At 36.0% G+C, this 20,382-nt stretch overlaps 1 protein-coding gene across 2 annotated transcripts in view; it reads right to left on the bottom strand.

Annotated features, from left to right (window-relative positions):
• The window catches only part of CDH13 (cadherin 13), a 508,729-nt gene that overhangs the window by 211,211 nt on the left and 277,136 nt on the right, over positions 1-20,382 (bottom strand). For both annotated transcript variants that reach the window (XM_005432359.3, XM_027803288.2), the window contains exon 6: positions 4,628-4,772. In XM_005432359.3, coding sequence (XP_005432416.1) covers positions 4,628-4,772 — 145 coding nt within the window. The remainder of the gene's footprint in view (positions 1-4,627; positions 4,773-20,382) is intronic.

Genomic DNA, 20,382 nt, shown 5'->3' with positions numbered 1-20,382 from the left:
TAAAATAATTTCTGTTAAATGCCTCCAGCAAGTGAAAGGAGATGGCTGCCAAATTCATTTAACCAGCCTTCACTTTCCAACCTTTAAAAAGAGTGAGATGTCCAAATGTTTCTGTCTGCCTATGTAATCTATAAGATTACAGCCACTATCATTAATGTACTGAGGCAAGTCTGCAGCAGGACACAGATCCTAAACCCTAGAGTTGGCAGCTGGATAGATCAGAGATCTATAAGAAATAAAATGAGTCATAGCTTAGAAAATAAAAATGTAAGAAATCAGCAGTACAGTTAACGCAAAACCCATTACAGTTAGTAGAAAAACTGCCATAGGTGTTACTGCATCAGACTCAAATTTTTTTACTAGTTATGAGGCTGACTTCAGTCTCATACAAAAATTATAGACTTTAAAAAAAAGTACAAACTATTTCTCTGTTGGTTTCTGGGGTGGTTTGGGTTTTTTTTCGGTTTTTTTTTGTTTTTGTTTTTGGGTGGGTTTTTTGGGTTTTTTTTTTGTTTTGTTTTGTTTTTTTTTTAAATAAATAGCCTCCAAATTTGCAGTTTATCCAGGAAAAGATACCCTAATAGAAATCTGAAAACGTCTGTGGTCACTTTAAGTATACATTTGAGTTTACTTTTGTTACAATTTGACTCCAGGCTATTTCCAGGAACAGGATAATTTTCCATGTTACCTGTTAACTAACTATATCATTAAATTTCTTCTGAAAAGACATATCAGGCAAGAAATACATTACTATACCACCTACTACTCACATATTTTAATAGTTAATTATAAGCTATGGCAAGCCCTAGCTTGAAATTCAGATTAATATTAATTCATGTAATAGACATACAATTTTATATTTTCAGTAATTACACCCAGGTATTTGCTTCTGTAGTAAAGTCACGACACACAAATCGTAGATGTCCAAATAACCTGCTGTGCTTACTGTGAGTTCAAAAAATCACACATGCAACAAAAGAAGGTGCATGGCCTTAGTAACACAGAAAATGTATTTAACACCATCAAAACACATCCTCACTGGGACTACACAGAAAAAGATCCTTTAATTATTCATAGACAGATTAAATCAATACAAGAATTACACACTATCTCCATTTTCTTTTGGGTTTTTCCACTTGTACCTATCTCCAATGGCACAGAAAGGAGGGTCCCTAAAACAAACTTGGCATAATATTTCACTGTAATTTCTGTCTTTCCCTAATTAAGAAACTAAACCTTCAAATCATTAAGGAAAAAAGCCATTCTGAAAAACAATAAAAAGTTGGATCATGTGTCTTACAGCAACATCAAGGAACTCCAATATAAACATTAACTTGAATATTAAAATTAAGATTTATAGAAATAAATTTGTGATCCTCACTCTCTCCCAAGATTTATTTATTAGTAAATCACTGATATTTCTGATGAAAAATAGACAACATATAAGTTCAGCTTTAGAGTCAATAAATAAGTGGAAAGTCACTAGAAAACTCTATTTGGTTTGTGACTACTAAAATTATGGTCCCACAGGAAAACACACAGGAACCTGGCAATGAATAATTTAAAGCAAGATAATAATATCATCCAAATCCCTTAACAAGGCCTCAAAATCCTTCAGGCAAGTTTCATAGTCCAGTACACCTATAACTTTCTCAACATAATTATGCATCTCTCATCACTGAATTATTGAAATCCATGGGCATTTACACTTTAACCCAGTGATCACGAAGACAGATCCAAGATCTGTCTTATAAGAACATTGTTTATTTTTCAGCAGAAGACTTTTTCAGTGAACGGATTTGATTTAGAGCTTGAAGATAAAGGTGGCTGTGACAGGAAATAAGGTTATGCATATAATGCAGAGCCTTTCCTTTGGAACTTCAAAAAAGAAATACAATACAATTTTAATCCAAAAGAAGAAATCAGGAATCATACATGCAAACACACACACATAAGACTTCTATCAAGCTGTGCAGTGCAACTATTGATTGGGATCAGCAAGACAGCAGAACCTGATGAATATTTTTAGGATATATGTCATAAAATTGGAAGAACTATGGAAAACAGAAGTAAACAACATGAAAACTTGGTTGGCTGGGTGCCATCTGCACAGAGAACTATGACAGATTCTAGCTAAATCTGATTCTACAGGTTCACTTTTGCACAAAATAATTTTGCAGGTATTGGTGTTCTTGACACCAGCAAAATGAGGTTATAAAGTTTAATGTGATGAATACCTGGGGAAAGAGGGAGAGGATAAGAAAAAGATGAAGTTGAGAAAAACTATTCAGACTTTGACTAACAGGTAAGACAACCAAAATGCCAAGTGTTATGCGGATAAATACCAAAGTGCAGCAAGAAAAGAAAAGGGATAAAAACAATTACAGAATTTACTGGAAGTTGGACTGAGAAACCTATCTACTGAATCAGAAGGATAAACTTCAATATAAGGAGTGAAAGAAAGGAAAAGCAAGGATAGTTTATAGATGAACAAAAATAGGGAACCGCCAGTTAAAAATTAAAAGTCCTTGGCAGAGAAAAGAAACTTGGTATATAGTTTGAGTAAAGAGGGAACACTGAGCAGATTACAGGTAAATATTTCCCTATAACCTAGAATTAACAAAGCCAAACCTTAGACCAAATATTGTTTGGGAGGGGCACATGGTACATTAGAGGTGAAAACTTCTGCTTTGATGGAAAGAGATGAGGCCACTGAAAGACTTGGAGGAACTCACAGCTTGTACCCAGAGCTTGTATACTATGAGCAGGATTAAAGCTTAAAAACTGCAGAGTATGAGCTGTTTGGGATCACTTTCTTTTGCTGAAATACTGGATTTAGGGGCTGTGAATCGACTAGAACTACATCATCCTACTTAGTGGTCTAGAAATGTGTATCTAAATGGGCATGACAAGATGCTGTAGTTTAAATCAAAACATTGGTCCCTTGATCCAATTAGATAGTCACACATACTATTGACTGTGCAAAGGCATCTCTGACATTTGTTAGCAATATATTCTCAGTTAGTTATGAAACTTTTGTTACAACACAGAGGGAATGGAAGTGGGACAGTATATGGAAGTTTCTTTTGAATTCTGAATAAGTGATCAATACCTGAAATAAAGAACGTACAAGAGACCTACAAGAGAAAAAGTGTTCTACTTGCAACCGTAGTCGCAAGGATGAAGCACATTTCTTGTCTGAAGGAAAAGGTGGTCAATTGGTTCATTACAGGCTTGTCCCAACTAAGTTAAAAGAACATTTACCTGAAAGCTCTTTCTAATCTGATGAAGGAGCAGCTCATAATGCATTTCATACCTGCAGCATTTCAAACAATGGCAACTATACATAAAAATGCAAAACTCACTACAAAGGTTACAAGATTCCTAGAAACTACATAAATAATAAAATAAGGACAAAGAAGAACTTCTAGTCTTATCAATATGTAATACGAGGAAGTGAAAGGTAATGTCTATCCTTGTTCAGAGTAAACAAAGCACATGTCACCACATTAAGCTTCAATGAATATTAAATATTCATAAAAATATAACATACTTGATCCCAGCGTTCATTTCAAAGTATTCCAGTACGTCTATACAGCCAAAACCTTATGTCTATACTCACAGCTTTGACTGTATAAGGAGGATAATGTGTTCATGAAAGACATGCAAATATATAACCCAAAACTCTGATCTCAATTAAATCACTGTCACTCTGCTGATATTAATAGGAACGTCTACTGTTTTAGATTTCTTTCACCAAGATCCAGGTTAACTTCATAACATAATCTGATCAGACAATTACTGCTTACAAATGCAGTGGAGATACCTCTTGAGCGGAATGCAACAGCTATTTAATAGCTCACAACAAAATTGCACAACAGCTAAGGACAACAGTTGAAGAAAACTAATTCAGCCTTCACCTGCAGAAAGAGTTTAGCTACAATGGTTGTACCTAAACTGAATTTTGGAACAATATCTTATTCTTATGGAATTTCATCATCAGACAAAACCAGCAGTGAATTTAATCAGAAAATTTTTACTGCTAACTTTAATACTCTAAGTGTGTTTTTATTTTGTTGCAACTGTTGTATCAGCGTTTACACAAAGATACATTGTTCACTATTTCAATCTGCCTTACAACATAAACATATTCATAATGAACTTACCATTTATTCCTATTATTTACCTAGCCTCATGCTATATAAACAGATAAAAACGACCCTTCCAGCAGCTAATCTTACAGAGAAAAAGGTGGAATTCCAACTCTGAACTGAAATTGTACATGTAATTTGGTCTGAATCTTAACCATATCCAAGGCAATATCTTTGTTGATTCCAGATATAAATATAAAAATGTAAACCTAGATCAAAGTTTTCATTCCAAACTATGTGTTTTGGGTTGGTTTTTTTTGTTGTTGTTGTTTGTTTTTTTTTCTTTTTTACTGCACAGAGTTGACTGTTTTTCGAAAATCATTACCTGTTTTCCTGAAGGGCTGCTCCCACCCTTTTATGCAGAGGAAGGAGCCACAAACTCAGCAAGAAAAGTTGTACAGTATGATAATAATGCATTTATCAACACAGAATTTGTACAGGCATTATTTTTAGATGTATTATTGACATGGACTTACCTGTAGGGGATCCCTCCATGACATGACCAACATAGGGTCCTTCTTTGAACATCGGCCTGTTATCATTTTGATCAATAACAGAAATATCTAGGCGGACTGGACCATCAATGGTTTTCCCACTTAAATCTGTGACCTCAACTTCAAGCTGTGTGAACAAAAGGAGAGGAGTAAATTCATTAGTTCACTATCACTGTGAGCAAAGAGTAAGGAGAAAAAAAAAAAATTAATAGCTGAGATCATTGCTGCTGTAACCAGACCCTGCCAAGGATACTGCTAGAAGCCCATTCTTTTGGACCAGGCTCACAGTACATTTGCAATCTAAGCAAAACAAAGACAGCTGTATGTTTAAATCAGGATACCCCTTTGGCAGCTTGAAATGCCATATTCCCTAAAGAGTGAAATTACTCAAGTATAAGAAAAAAAGATTCCCTTTAATTTGATAGTAATCATGTGAAGATTTAGTTAAATTTTTCTTTATTTTTTCCATACACATTTAGAGTAGACACATATAGAACTATCACAGTACAACTGATACATTTCCTAATGCCCAACTGAAAGAAGCAAGAATGCATTGCACATATTAAAAAAAGAAATTCTCAATGATGATATGAAGTATTATGTTAGGCAATGTTGACAGTTTTCCAGCTTTTCTAATAGGTTGTAGAAGGGCAGAACATATGCAGTCTTATATAAGCTGGTATATACACTCACAGTGCAATGTACAAAAGCATCTATTGAACTTAAAGCTGACATATGCAGCTGAAGATTTGTTTGGACTTCCTTGATTTCAAACAACCGGGTGTATTTCAAACAACCGTGCCTCCACTTGCAATGGAAAGTCACAATGAGTTACCAAAACTTATTCAGTCATTAGGGCAAACTATGCCAAAACTACTAAGACAATAGAAAAGATCAATTTAGATTGCACCTGCATGCTGTACCTGCAGTTCTCTCCTCTCACCAAGACATCAGTAAAATACAGCAATAAACATATTAGAGACACAGCGATCATTTTCACCTACCCTATTCGTCCCCAGACTCAATCTTTATTGGAGTTAAGCCAGCCAGAAAATGAACCTGAGCAGAGATGTTAATATCACTCTCTTCCAGTGTTTCCCTGAGAAAGTGGTAGCAGCAGGGGCTGGAAATCTCTGAGCATTTTGTTTATTCTGCTAATTTATTCCTCATTGCCATGTCTTATACCTGTAAGTTATTTATAAGTTAGTGATAAATCCTACTGGGGAAGAATTAGGTCAGAATGCTAACTCCTTATTAAAATGGATGGCTTTTTATCACATGTCTCTGTATTTTGTTAGGTTTATAAATACATTCCACTGTTATAACTCAATGTGCTGGGTGTGAGTAGGAGTATTTGTTATGAGTAAACTATCTACTCACGTACACTATTTGTAAATAGTGTCACAGTCCATTTTAACATCTGCTCACAGCTTACCCTCACTTCTTTAGCGATTGTTCTTGCAAGCCTTATTTTTTAGTGGATATATAGCTTAACAGCATAAAAGCAAACAAATACTCTGATGTGAAGATAGATGATTCATGGGGCATTGGCACAGCTGAAACTTTATGGGAAACATGCTCCTTCAATTTCCAGGGCTTGTTTAACTCTGCACTCTAAAGTCAACGTAGGATTACAGATGATGTGATGGGAACTACAGAAAAATGCAGTCTTATTACTAAACTACATTAAAGCTCAATACAGTTTTAGATACAGTTGGAAACTGCTGACAAAAAGTATCATAGAATAGTTCGAGTTGGGAGGGACATTTAAAGGTCATTTAGTGCAGCCCCCTTCCACGGGCAGGGACATCTTCAACTAGATCAGGCTGCTCAGAGCCCCGTCCAACCTGACCTTGAATGTTTCCAGGGATGGGGCACCTACCACCTCTCTGGGTGACCTGTGCCCATGTTTTACCACCCTGACCATAAAAAAATTCTTCCTTCCAACGGGTCTAAATCTACCTTCTTTTAGTTTAAAACTATTACCCCTTGCCTTATTGTAACAGACCCTGCTAAAAAGTTTGTTCCCATCTTTCTTATGAGCCCCTTTCAAGTACTGAAATGCCGCAAAAAGGTGCACCTAGAGCCTTCTCTTCTGCAGGCTGAACAACCCCAACTCTACGAAACATTCTTAAGAGCAGAGGGTTCCATCCCTCTGATCATTTTTCTGGCCTCCTCTGGACCTGCTCCAACAGGTCCATGCCCTTCCTGTGCTAAGGGCTCCAGAGCTGGATGCTTTATCTTAGTAAATGTTGACTCATCAGAACTATGTTAATTGCTTTGGGGAATGGAAGAATAGCAATATTTCTCTGTGAAATTCCAGCAAATTCATTTTCAAATTCAAGATGATTTGCTCTTAATCTATCTCTCAATATTAAGTGACTATACTGCTCACTGGAAAGAACAAAGGCTTTGCTAAATTAAAAAAAAAAAAACTACTTCAGCTGCTTTATCAAATTTTAAGTCATCTACAACAAAGGCTGATCTAATGCTAGGGTGGGTGTTTTTTTTTTTCCCCAAGACTTGCACAGATTAAGGAAGAGAACAGGAGATACTTACTAATGACTGAAATATATTTTCTTTATCATTGCCAAGTCCACTGTGCCTGAGACCAGCTGGCCAAAAAAGCTGGCATGATAGGTCCACAGGAACAGTTACACAATCTCTGCTTTATTTTACTAAGATGACAGACGGCTTTATTAGTCTTTGTACAATAATTTCCAGGCTCATCCTAAGCATCGTGAGTTAATTCACCAGCTCCTTTTAAACAGTCTTCTACAATGTTTTTAAAATAAAAGCCTGCAGCTCTGAAATTATGACCATCTATATTTATATGAGCAGTTTGTGAAAGAAGCTGCCGTATATCTTATCTTGCCCCAATGACACAAAAACAACCAACCCCCCAAAATCCATAAAGCCTCACCACCCACAAACCCAAAAAACACCACAAAGAAGTAACAAAACAGCAACTGAAGTATATTGTTAATTCAAAAAACTCAACACATACAAGAGAAAGAAGCATTCAAGTAAAGACAATATTGGCACAAAAAACAAATTACTTTGAACAGGCTGTAAATAAAACCAGGTGGGAAATTAGATTGTGCCTAACTATCAGAAGAGTGAGATTTCAGTCTTTCAATAAAGAGGAAAGGCAGGAAAGCCTATCTAGTTTTCATGTAAAACTTGGCTGATGTATGAAAGATACTTCATCCATTCTTTTGATAGCAAAAGATTGTAATTGAACATTCATAAAGTATCTAAGTTCCTCCCTGATTATAACAACATACCCCTAAGGAAAAGCAGTAAGCATAAAGACAGACTTGGACAAATTGACAAAATAAAAAATAAAAATCTGCAGAGCTCTATAGCTATTTATTATGTGAAAACTGGATAAGCTGAAACATTGAAAGCATAATCAATCTTAAAAGTTATGGAATTATATCCCTTATGATGAAGTTATGTTCATCATAATCTAACAAAATGTATTTTCTGGAACACCTGAGGCTAAATCCCAATTTCGTTTTTGACAAAAGTACACATAAGACAACTACAAAGGATAATCAAGGGTTTATAAGAACTGTTACACTTCACAACACAAGTCTCCATGATAGGATATAAAGCAGACTTTGGCTATTGCTTCTAATGCAGCGGAGAAACACTGATAAAATTAAGCACATCAATAACACAGGGAAAAGCAATATAAAACTGAAAACTGAAAGCAGTAATAGTTTTTTAACCTCTTTGTCTAGACAAATTCTTACTCAATACTCTCCCTTTTCAAAAGGGACTTCTTGACTTCCCATGCAATTTCCCTCACCTTATGCGATGTGAGGATCTTTCTCATCACTACAAATATGATGTTATTACCAGAAGTTTAGTAAGCATAGTCACAGCTGCACAAACCATTTTAAGCACTCTGCTTTATTTTATATAGTCTTAATTCCCTTCCACTCCGCACTCAGCAACAGCATTTACTGGAAAAGATAACCAGTGTCATTCTTACCATTACTTAAAGTAATTTCAAAGGTTTTTCTTCACAGAACAGTTGTTTTCATTCATTTATTGCTTTTGGTGAAACGATTCTGGATAGCCACCTTCCTTCTCTGCATATAAATGTCTATTTTTATTTGCAGCCAGCCAGCCAATAGCACACACAAAATTACATTATAAATTTAAAGGTTTTCATAAGTAAATCTGGAATATTTTTTAGTACTTAATTATCTTCAAAGTCTAATACAGGTTCTTTAGTCATTAACTGCCTTCTAGTTTTAATTTCCAATTTGTTGCTGATAAGCATGTTTCTTACAGAATTCTTCCACTTGATTAATGGGTAGTTTTTCTACATGTTCCTTGTACCCAACTTCACCCGGAAAAAAAACCACCCAAGAACAACAAAACAACCAAAAAACCCCAGTGGTTCCTGTGTGTCAAACCAGCAGCTTTGCAGAAGCACAAGGTCCCTATGGTCAGGAGCACGCAGGTGCATTGGGTGTCCAACTGGGTGTCCATACCTGGATGTTGGCAGTGGGGGCTGCAGGGCTTCTGTGAGGCAAGGTCAGGGCTGCTCGGGGATGGGGACAGCCAGCTCCAGCCAATTCCATGGCAACCCCACCTCAGGGGACAGCCTGGTCCCCCAGCCACACTGGTGGCACCTCTGGGAAACCACGCGTAAGAAAGGGCAAAACGCTGCATGAGTGTTTTGACTTCATCTCGACCCATGAGTTTTTCATCCCATTGCCCTAACCCCCCCATGGCAGGAAAAGCAGGTGAGTAAAACCGACTGAGAGAGAAGAAATGGGCATCATCCTGGACCTGGGCTACACTCAAGTACCTGAAAGGAGCACTGCACCATTACAGAAGGATGCTGTACCGCTACCTGCCCCTATCTGTTATGCCAATATATCCACAGGTACAGACCACTGCTGGCTTTATTTATTCCTAGCTTGATGAGATTTATTATTGAGAATATTTTAGGTTTATTTATTATCAATTTTTAAGTGTGGATCGACAGTAAAGATAGGCGACAGAGTTACAGATGTTTCATGTAGGCAATTTCCTGGTAAGAAAAAAAAAATAATTTGGCTATCTCTGGGTCATAAAAAGAAGTAAAGAAATTCTCTTTATAGTGAAAGGTTTTAATAAAAATCTGATGCAATTACATAAAACAACTCAGAGAAGACAATAATTCAGACACACAGAAATTAATTACAATTAATTTTTCCTGTTTTAAGAATATGAATAAAACATTAGCTAATTTTTCTGTGGCACAAGGAGACATGGAAGGAGAACATATAAAACCAAAATACACTGTTTTAATAGGTATGCATAATTCTGTCTCAAACTACTTGATGACAGGATATCGATAATCTCAGGAAGGTTGTACAGATGATGGCAAAAAATGGCATCATTAGCCACAACGGGAGAATTTAACCTTGCATTCAGAGTTAGAGCCTAGGTGGGAAGGGATTAATTAGCCATTCTAAGTACTACTATGAACATCTTACAGAGGCCTTATCTTGCTAATGCATCCACTTAAAAAAATAGATTATGATTCCTTAAAAAAATATACAATTTATTACTCTAATTTTATTGGCTTCTTATCTAGCAATAGTTACGTCAGCACTACCTTGGTATCACTGTATTTGTCTGTACATTCTATACTTATGAAGACTAGAGGTTGCTTTTATTGTAAGATAGGTGCCTGTCTTTATTAGACATGTTTGATCTCTAACATGTTTTGCAGAAATAAAAATGATTGGAAGAAAATGTAGAGCATTAGAGAGTTTCCTGAATGCAGACTTTCTTTTACCCAGAGCTGCAAAACATTTTACCTACTATGCAACTGCTATAGGTCTTCTGATTCATTCTTCCCCTAACAAGGATCCATGTAATGTCTGAAAAGCTGTTAGATTTAGAAACGCAAAGATTGTTTTCAGTTCCTATTAAGTCTTTGTAACCATCAGCTTATCACGAGGAAGTCCTAGCTTCAAGTGTTCCTAAACAGTATCCTATTTCTTTTCTTGGATATTTGCAAAATATAATCTTACTTTTTAATCAAGCTTCAAATGCTAGTTGTCTCATAACTGCCTTCATAAAGAAATAATTTGAAAAGTGATGCAGCAGCATATACTTTGTAATGACCCGTCAAACTGTAACTGTTCTGCAGCTCTGAATCACGTGAAAGACCAAAGAGTTTTAGCAAAGATGTCACTAAAATAAAGGTCTGCACTGACTTGTCTTACAGTCCTAGAATCACCCTGCAGTTATTTCATAGTTGCTATTTCCTTAGCACACCTACCTCTTTTAACTGTGTGCATTAATTAAACAAATTATTTTTAAAAATACAAGACTTCTGTCTCCCAAAATGATGTATTCTTCATTAGGTAAGAGTCACTTAGTCTTCTTTGACCACATTAGATGCAACGCTTTGTAGATATATTAATAGAAGTTTTGTGAAAAAGAAAAGGAATTTAATATTATAAACAAAGATCTTTTCTCACTAGTTTTGAAGGGAGTGGTCTGAGTATTGTTAAACTACCTAAGTAGACTGAAAGGACAATGTCAATGTCATAATATCATGGTTTGTGAAATGTAACATATTGAATTCTTCCCAGAAAGTACCAAAGAATAAATATTTAACTGGTATTCTTTATATGACTTAACTTTTTAAAATGTCCTTGAACTTAAACCTAATTAAGAAAAAAAAGAACGACCAAAAACACCCCCCAAAACCACCCCAGTGACAGTATGAATGTGTATTTACTTACAGTACTAGACTTGGGAAAAAGGGGATTTAACTTAGGTACTAAAACTGGTACAGAACTCCTCTGAGGAAGTAAGAGCAAAACAAACTGGAGTCACTGGTCTAATGTTTGATAACAAGACATACATCAACAGAAGAGCAAGATCACACATGTCTAATGAAATTAATTGTGCTGTAATTTATGTTTGAAGCTAAATGTCATTGGACAACAAAAGTGCCTTTTTTCTTTTTTTTTTTTTTGGGGGGGGGGGGGGTGGGTAATGGGAGGGAGTCAAGGATTTGGGAGATAAGCCATTAAGAGTGAAGTAATAGATAATGTGAGTAAAGAGAAAATTATGAAGAATACCAAAAACCTTTCTTAGACGGTCTTGTGTAAGCAGAGTGAAATTCTGGAATACTCTACAGAACCGACCTGACTGTTGTCCCATGGTCTAGCAGGAGGCTGTCTGGTAGAACACTGGTGGCAGGACCTGTCTGTGCCCACCTAGTGCAATTCTGACTGGTCCCTGCAACTGCATCCTTCCCAGCCCGAGCTGCCACGAGATCATTCCTAAATAAAACTGTCAAGTTTAACAGCTCTTTTCTTTTTGAGAGAAAGAAGGGACAGAGGAGGAGAAACAGAAGTACAAATTGCATTTTCATAGTTCATACACTTTTTACTAATAAGGATCTTTACCTTTCCAAAGCTAAAGCTGCATCTGAACCTGTCACCAAAGGGGTTGATATGTGACATTCCCGTTACTTCAAAAGTTTTTCTTTAAACAAAACCAGCCCAAGTCAAGAAATTTGCCTCAATTAAATAGTAACTTTCTGTATATTTTCCGTATTAATTTTTGTGCAGTAAATATTTCTGTTGTGATTCTCTACTGTTTTACCCTTCCCTTGACGTGTGAAGTGCAAGAACATTGTCTTTGCCAGTTTACATTCAGTAAAGGCCAATCTCCAAAAGCACATTGCACCCTCACCTCCTGTTGGCTTGAGATAACATCAGAAGTTGCCCAATCTCTCAGGAAAACCTGGCACTGGCAATCCAGAAAAGCCAGAACACCTTGGAGGAAGGAACTCTCTCACTGTGAGTTTGAAAACAAATCTTGAATGATTAAACTAGTGTTCTTTATCCCATATTGGCAGTACTACAGTCTGTCTTCTAGCATCAGCACGCCTCTTGATTTGCAGTTCACTTTATAGAATATGCCTAGAAGATGCCATCAGTGAGATACAATCATTGCCAAAAAATGAAGCTGAAATACTATAAATTTAATATTTTTCATTTTAATATATTAAATTCCTCCATTGCACTAAACTAAGCAATTATGAATTCACTATCTAATTGAATGTGTATACTGTAAAGCTATTAGTGTCACAGTAAATGTATTTTCTTCCACAGCTGTGTGTCTCTGATTCACAATATTCCTAAAAAGGCATAGTTTTCTTGTAGAACTTCAGTTCTGAAAATTTCTCTCTGCTGTGTGAGTATAAAATGGTCCCTTTCCTGTGAAAAAGATCACAGTGCAGGAAAACAGAAAAAAAATATAAAGAATTATGGAATCAAGCTCAGAAAAAACAATACAGTATATACATATTCATAGAAAGCTTATACCAACATGAACTCTGCCTTTTCTGCAGGAAACACCTAATCTAATTAAAAAAATATTTTGAGGTTTTCAGCTCATTGAAAAATAAAATAAAGAAATAAATAAATCGTCACTTTGTAGAAGCTTTCTTGTGTGTCAACAGAAAAAATAAACCCACAAAATGGATAACTTAATCTTATATTTTTCACCACTTATTCCTGAGGATAGTTTTAAAATATTAAAAGCAAAGCTGGTTTTCAAGTAGTAAATAGTATTTTCAGTCATTCGTGTTAGTTTGGAGCAGACAAGATTTACTCTTGTGAGTTCTTGTGACTAATTTTAAGATTCCATATTTTTGAGATTTAAATATTTGTAAGAAGTAATTCTTTGCACATGTCCGATTCCTTCTGATGCTCACAGAATGTTTAGTTTTATACATAAGATCAAACACTAGCAATTCTTCAAGGCCTCAGTCCATCTTATGCCTCAGATCCACCTGTCAAAATCCAGTCCCTCCGATAAATCTCATTGCCTGGAGACACTGCACTCTGAACAGTCAGGTTGCACAGGATAAATTTGGTTTAACTGGTTAATTATGCAAAAGTCACAGTGAACAAAAGAATTGGCAGCAGTTAATGGAAGACACTGGCATTATCACAGAACTCTTCTGCTGTGCAGGGAACCTCAGCCACACTGCACGCAGCAGGGCACGTTGGGGTCGGGAGCTGGTAGCTGCTCCAAGGTCCTGCCATCCTGGCAAACCTTCCCCATGGGCTCTGGGCACACGTGCAAACACTGCTGCACCTGGGAGCTATTGAAATGCAAGCAACATAAGAACTTCCAAAAAGGGTCAACATTACCATCTCCATTTTAGAGGTGGACATAAAGGAAATATGAGGCACTCAGGCTGATCGTAACCATCCTGATTAATTATGACAGAACTGATGGAACCAACTGACGCTATATAGCAGCGTGTTTCAAAAGAAAATCAATTACTTGAATAAGATAGGTAAAAGATGGGAGAAGGAACAACGATGAAATGACTTCACCAAAGCTATACACAAGACAAAATTTAAATCAAGCTTGAATCCAGGGGTTTTGATCTCCGAATACAGGACTGATAGCTAAATTCTATCTCTTGCTGAGCAAGTGATGTAAAATTAGATTTACAAAGGTTATTAAGCTACCAACATGCACACAGTGTGATTTTTCAGTGTCTTACAAGACTGGATAATATATCCTATTAAAATCAAAACACCTTTGAAAGAGCTTTGAAAATCTGATTGTCCTCTCAGTTTCTCATTTTTCCCTCCATTACGCACTATTCTACAGCCGTACAGACACAACAACACAACTGAAAATAATTTTCTGCATCCTCAGAAAGCTGCATATTTCTGAGGTTCTGTCATACAGCTACAAAAATAGAATTCAAATTACTTTGAAGCATACTTCCTGTTAAATATTATCTATGAATTTTGAAATTAGAATGCCCACTCCAAAAATAACCTCAGTGAACAAATGAGAAGGACATCCTTCAAATCTGTGGAGCAACACAGCTCTTCAGATGAAGCCATGTGTACTTCACACAGACCAAAAGCATTACAGATGATCATATAAACACTAATTAAAATCTTCCCGTATCACAAGAGAACACATGTTGAGCCCCTCAAAAAGGGGGGTGTGTGTGGGAGAGAGAGAGGATATCAGGATTCACCAAAGCAATCAAGTCTAATCGCCACAAAAATATTAAATTAAAGAAAATCAAAAAGAAAGGAAGTAGGACTGAAATAAAGGATTAAGACACAAGCTGTGCCTGAATTTTTAGGCTCTATGCTGCACCACAAAAACAACAAAGACACTTACAAAAGAAAAAATGAAAAATGGCTTTGCACTTTTAAATAACTCCTAGCAGTATTCAAGCACTTCTTACCATTTTTATTACTTGAAAATAACTCCAAACAGCATGTAGGGAGTGGCAAGTGTTTAACAAATTTCATCTCACAGAAGAATTCAAGAAACAACAGGGTCAAAGACAGCCCATAACTAATCAGACCAACAACAAAACCCCAAGATCTAAAATGCATCGGTTACAAGAAAACTGACTTATTTAGGCATAAGAAATAAAGGTCAATGTAAATGTCAGGTATATATCACACACACATATATTTTGCTTTGTTATTATTGCTCAACATATCTGTTCCTAAAAATGAATAGGAAAAGGTCTTAGAAGTCAAGGATCACTCAAGCTTATAGCAATCTAGTACAGGTGGAACCAACCAGGTTTCTCTACTTTAAAGCAACAAAACAAACAATGACAAAAGCACTTGTATGGGGGCCTTTACAGGCTGGGCTGAAGGGCGTGCAGCATACTGCTGTCTTGCTGCCCAAGTCTGTGGCTTGGTCAGCATTCCTGGGATGACATCTCATCCTCTTTACACTGCCAGCTTTCGACCAATGGGCTGCAGCCAGGAGTGCTTCAAAGCCCCATCCAAGAAGGGAGCAAGAGTGCCTGGGATCTAAGTGTCAATGAAGAGAAAAGAAATCTGATAATTTGGAAGCAAGGTTTTCCTAGTGGACTTTCTCAGAGATTTGCTTAATCTGTAAAAAATTGCTCTCCTCTTTAAAATTTGAAACAGCATATTTTATGTATTGTATTTGCCACACGCTCATAAGATGCAATTCTTCTTTGTCTTTTTAATTGTCTTTTTAAATTTCACCTTTTTAAAAGTTAGTCTGTAGAATCCAGATAAAGAGAACTAGATGAGATTTATTTGTACGTGCTTCATAGGGTTTAGATGACTGCATTGCAAATCATAAAGGCTGTGGGTTATGAAACCCATTCCAACTGCAGAGCTGCAAAACACCCCTTGCCGAGAGTCTTTGCTGTGAAGCATTGTGTTATGGTACAAAATGCCTGTCATTCCCTTTTTCTCCAGCACACAGCATGCAACGATGATAAACTGTTAGGTACCCTGTTTCTGTACCTATACAATCACTAGTAGATTTATTTATTTTTATTCTGCTTATAAATCTAATTCTAACTTCTTTCTCAGTCTCTGGCAGCCTCTCATATACTCAGTGCACCTGCATTACCAACCAGAGCCTGCCCGTTTGACCACAGATCTGAACCACCTTCCACGGAGCATACCTCTCCTTCCTCAACATATTCTACTCTAGTAAACATTTTACACGTTGTTGAGACTGTTTGCTAAGCCAAAGATAACATATTTCAATGCTGATGATAAAAGGCTGGGTGCTGGAAATGCTTTCTTCATGATTTGCTACCCACTCTATTCTTCATCATGTATGTCAGTAAAAATGAGTTTATCAATCTTCCTCAAAATCATCACAAGAGGTTGTAAACTTAGATTATGAAGGTTGAATTTTAACATCTGACTGGCTAAATACATCACAGAAGTATTCACAGTTAGCACTTTGCTTTCATTTCCCTCCCGTGTTCTTCGCCCAGCCTCAGCAGTAACAATGATGTACGAGCACTGAAGGTAACAAAGCACTGTTTATCTTTTCCTGTTATTCTGAACTAAATGAGGTTTTGCTGATTTTGTCTACGGTCAGCTTTATTGAATTTCACATTATGCCCGGTTGTTTTTTCCAAGAGGGTGTCTATGGCAGATACTTTTATAATTCAGACAGCTGATCTTCCTGGTAACACCATCTAAAAGGATTAGCACATCCCAGCTCACAAACATGCAGCAGCTTCTCTGCTTCAGTGTAACAATGTACTACTACTGCCTACTTCACCAACAACCGCAAGGTATATATTTCAGAGTTAGAAAACAGAACTATCTGAATGGTTTCTACACCATTTTAGTAGGAAAATAGTTTACAGACATGTACATAATGGAAAGATACACCAAGAACAGCCTGATCCAAAATAAAAGGTTGTGTCTAATTACCTGTTTTCTCTCTCTATAACTAATCTTTGTAATTCTTAATGTGTTTGACCATCTCTCTACATGAATTGTCAATAAAGAAAGATTTAGTCAATGAGCCTCAAATTAGCTAAATTAACACAGTAATAGCCTCTTCTGAGTAGTCCAGCACTTCTAACTTAGCTCCCAAAGGATCAACAAGGGTCTGCTATGTAGTAACACATTAAAAGGAAAAAAATATTTCATGTTCTTTTATTTTTTATTGCTTACATTTAGCCCAGGAACTTTCTGAAATGCTTCACTGGTCTTCAACTCTGATGACAGCATTACCTGTTAAAACTATTAATCTTAAGGTATAATTACCAGTTCTAGCATCTCTCAGTGGATTTTTATTTATTTTATTTTTTTATATCTCAGTCAATCCTTAACTACCACATTGAACATGTCAGTAAAGGTATCTCCTCAGTAAACTATATGCTCCATCACCACTTTCTTTCAATTCTGAACTCCCACTTGGTGTTTTACAACATACAACAGCCGCAATTCCTGTGTTTCATTTTCATAAAGTTAGATCTCAAGCCAAATCTACAGACTCCCAACATACTGATTTTTGCTATCTTTCAGACTTTATCCACTCTACATTTCTACACTTGTTTTGTTTCTGGAGATAAAGTAGACCTCACTTTTTCTCTCCCTCATACTCCTTCTAAGCTGCAAATTATGTCAACCCCATGCGAGCAATTTTCTGAATTCCAAGACTCAAAACATAACTGTCATCTTTTGTCTTCTACCCTTTTCAAACCCTCTGATAATTTAGACATCTGAACAGACATGATTTTGACTCAAAAAATACAACTGAAATATTTTTTGCAAGGAAAATTATTATGTTGCAGGTCACTGCTTTTTCACTGCTTACATCAGTTGCATTAACTGGAAAAAAATGCACAGAAGAAGAAAATTTTACGTATTTTGCAACAAAGGGAGAACTGGAAAGACACACTTATTGCAGCAAAAATGGTGTCTGGACATAGTCAAATGAAAAAGACCTTTTTGAATCACAACAATCAGCAAAGGCTCTTCTCCATGTGTCTGCCAAATAAATGACCATGAAAGGAATAACTTCCAGAACTCACCACAGCAAGTTGTTGCAGTAAAATTTGCTTCCCCTATTACAAAGCTGTAACTGAAAAAAACCAAGAAAAGTAGCTTTGCAGCCACAGAAAAAAAACAGTAACAGAACACTGGGAGGGAATTAGATTAATAACAGAAATAAAACTATGCCCTATTGCAAACTAATAGCAATTAAAACAAAGGTAACTGTAATTTCAAACAGGATTACCATAAGACTGGACAATTAAACATACAGTACAAGCAAATATGCAAAGTAGGAGAAATCTTGAATCATTTTACACCTGTTAACATCTACTGAGGCATAGCATTTATTTTTTTCAACCCTTAAATGACCTAGAACAGGAAGTCCTTGAACAGACCCTCCAAAGTTCATGCCCTGAAGCATCACAGTGACTTCTTGTATAGAGTAGACGTTTCAATCTTCATGGATTCAGTCCCCACAAAGTAATGGAAATTCATCCTCTGTTATTTTACTCCATTATGCTCTCCTTGAGTCTAGCTACATCAATTAAATTAATCATCACTTAACATCAGAGTACAGATCTTTTCTAAAATAATAGGCCTATGTATATTAAAATCTGAAGGTGTTTTTGGTTTTGTTGGTTTGTTTTTTTTTTTTTTTTTTTTTTTAATAAGGAGGTATTTTAACAATACAGTATGCTTTTCATGAATAGTATTCGATTATAGCTAGTACCCCAGTGAGTGGAAATAGTATCTTATTGCACAAGTTCCTGTCTAAAAAAAGGAAAACAACACTGCACCTAGTATTTATTCTTCTAGATTCTGGTGTTGTCTGTGACTAGGTCTAGTCCTGTCTCCATTGCATTGGTCCTGTCTCCTTCTAGTTTTTAAAATTATATATGCAGCATGCATAATGATTGGACTTTACTGTTCAATAAAATAACAATTAGTTGCAAATTGCATAAAAAGTTCTTCACTCAGTTCTGCTACATCACCAAAACGTGGTGTTCTCCTTCAACTTGGCAAGGTCACTTTTCATCAATATATTGCTGGTTCAAATATAAGATAATTTCTTTTATTTGGAGTAACCTCTTTATAAATCCATCACTATTAGAGTAACTTGCTAGCTCAATGCAAAACACATACAGAAACTCAGTCCAATCAATACTAAGAGTTTGATTTTTGAGCTCAAATCAGTGGCAATCCATCAACCATACAGAGCCTATCAAAAAGAGTAAAACTATTTTGTTCCTAACTGAGGCGTCTTGTGGAATTAAAGGCTTGTTACTATGACACAAACTAAATTCTATGCCATCTGAATAACAAAAAGCACCGAAAACTGTATAGCAACCATATTTATAAAGTCATAGAGTATTTTAAGAACTATGGAAGTAACAAACAGATCACTGTAATATGATCACTTGCCATATAAAAATTGTTCAGTGAACACAGAAGCTGGAGACACAAATTAAAGAAGATATTGCATGAAGTGGTATCATAGAGTCAAGTTTATCGTTTGGGAGAAATGCCTTCATAAGGAATGCTGAATCAGCTGTGAAAAAAACAACTTAAAAGTAATAAATCTCCTTATGAAAGCAGAAAGATCTCCAAATATTTTCTCAAATGTAAAGTAGGTCAGGAATAATTATTTTATAGGCTCCGTGTTTGTTTCATTTTACGTCAAAGAAGGAAATTAAAATGAAAGGAAACATACTAAAATTTCTAGTAAGCTGTTAATTTTTCTGTATGTTAAATGTTTAACAAACATGGTTGTGTCCCACCTTCTTACAAAACCAGGGCTGCAGGCACACCTCACTGTTCAATAGATGGCACTCTATGTTCTTCTACAGATAGCTTATACACACCATTAAATGGAGACAGCTGAGAGATAGGAGTGGACTGAGTTTAGTTACCTGCCCTAATTTTACTACAGACACCACTTAAAAAGAATTACTCTTTATCAGAAGTTAAATGAGCTTCATACTAAGCGGTTCAAAGAAAGCGTAAGTTTTAACCACAGAAAACGTGCCTGACAAATAGATTTTAAGTAATCAGACCTTTATATTTCTCACTGAAAGGTTAAAAAAATAAGTATGCCTGCGGATTGCCTCTTCAGCAAGGAACTAAAATTGTACAAAAGCAACATTTTCCTGCTGGAAAAAAAAAAAGACGGTCAGAGGAGGATGCACTGTCTGTTTAGTAGAAAGTTGGGGAAAATCTTAAAAAAATGCATACTACTAAACACAGTATTCATAGTTCATCAAATCTTGACATGTTCTGGAATATGCTAGTCCCAAATTATGTCACTTCAACTGGTTTTGACAGCAGGTAAATTACATCATGTAAGAGTTTAACTAAAATGAAGTTGCTTACCAAAAATATCTTGATCTAGACAGCATTTTCAAGGTTAGAAGA

The sequence above is a fragment of the Falco cherrug genome, chromosome 14 (assembly GCF_023634085.1).
Source record: "Falco cherrug isolate bFalChe1 chromosome 14, bFalChe1.pri, whole genome shotgun sequence".
Taxonomy (NCBI): Eukaryota; Metazoa; Chordata; class Aves; order Falconiformes; family Falconidae; genus Falco; species Falco cherrug.
Note: the sequence above shows the minus strand (reverse complement) of the source record. Positions and strands in the feature narration are given on the sequence as shown.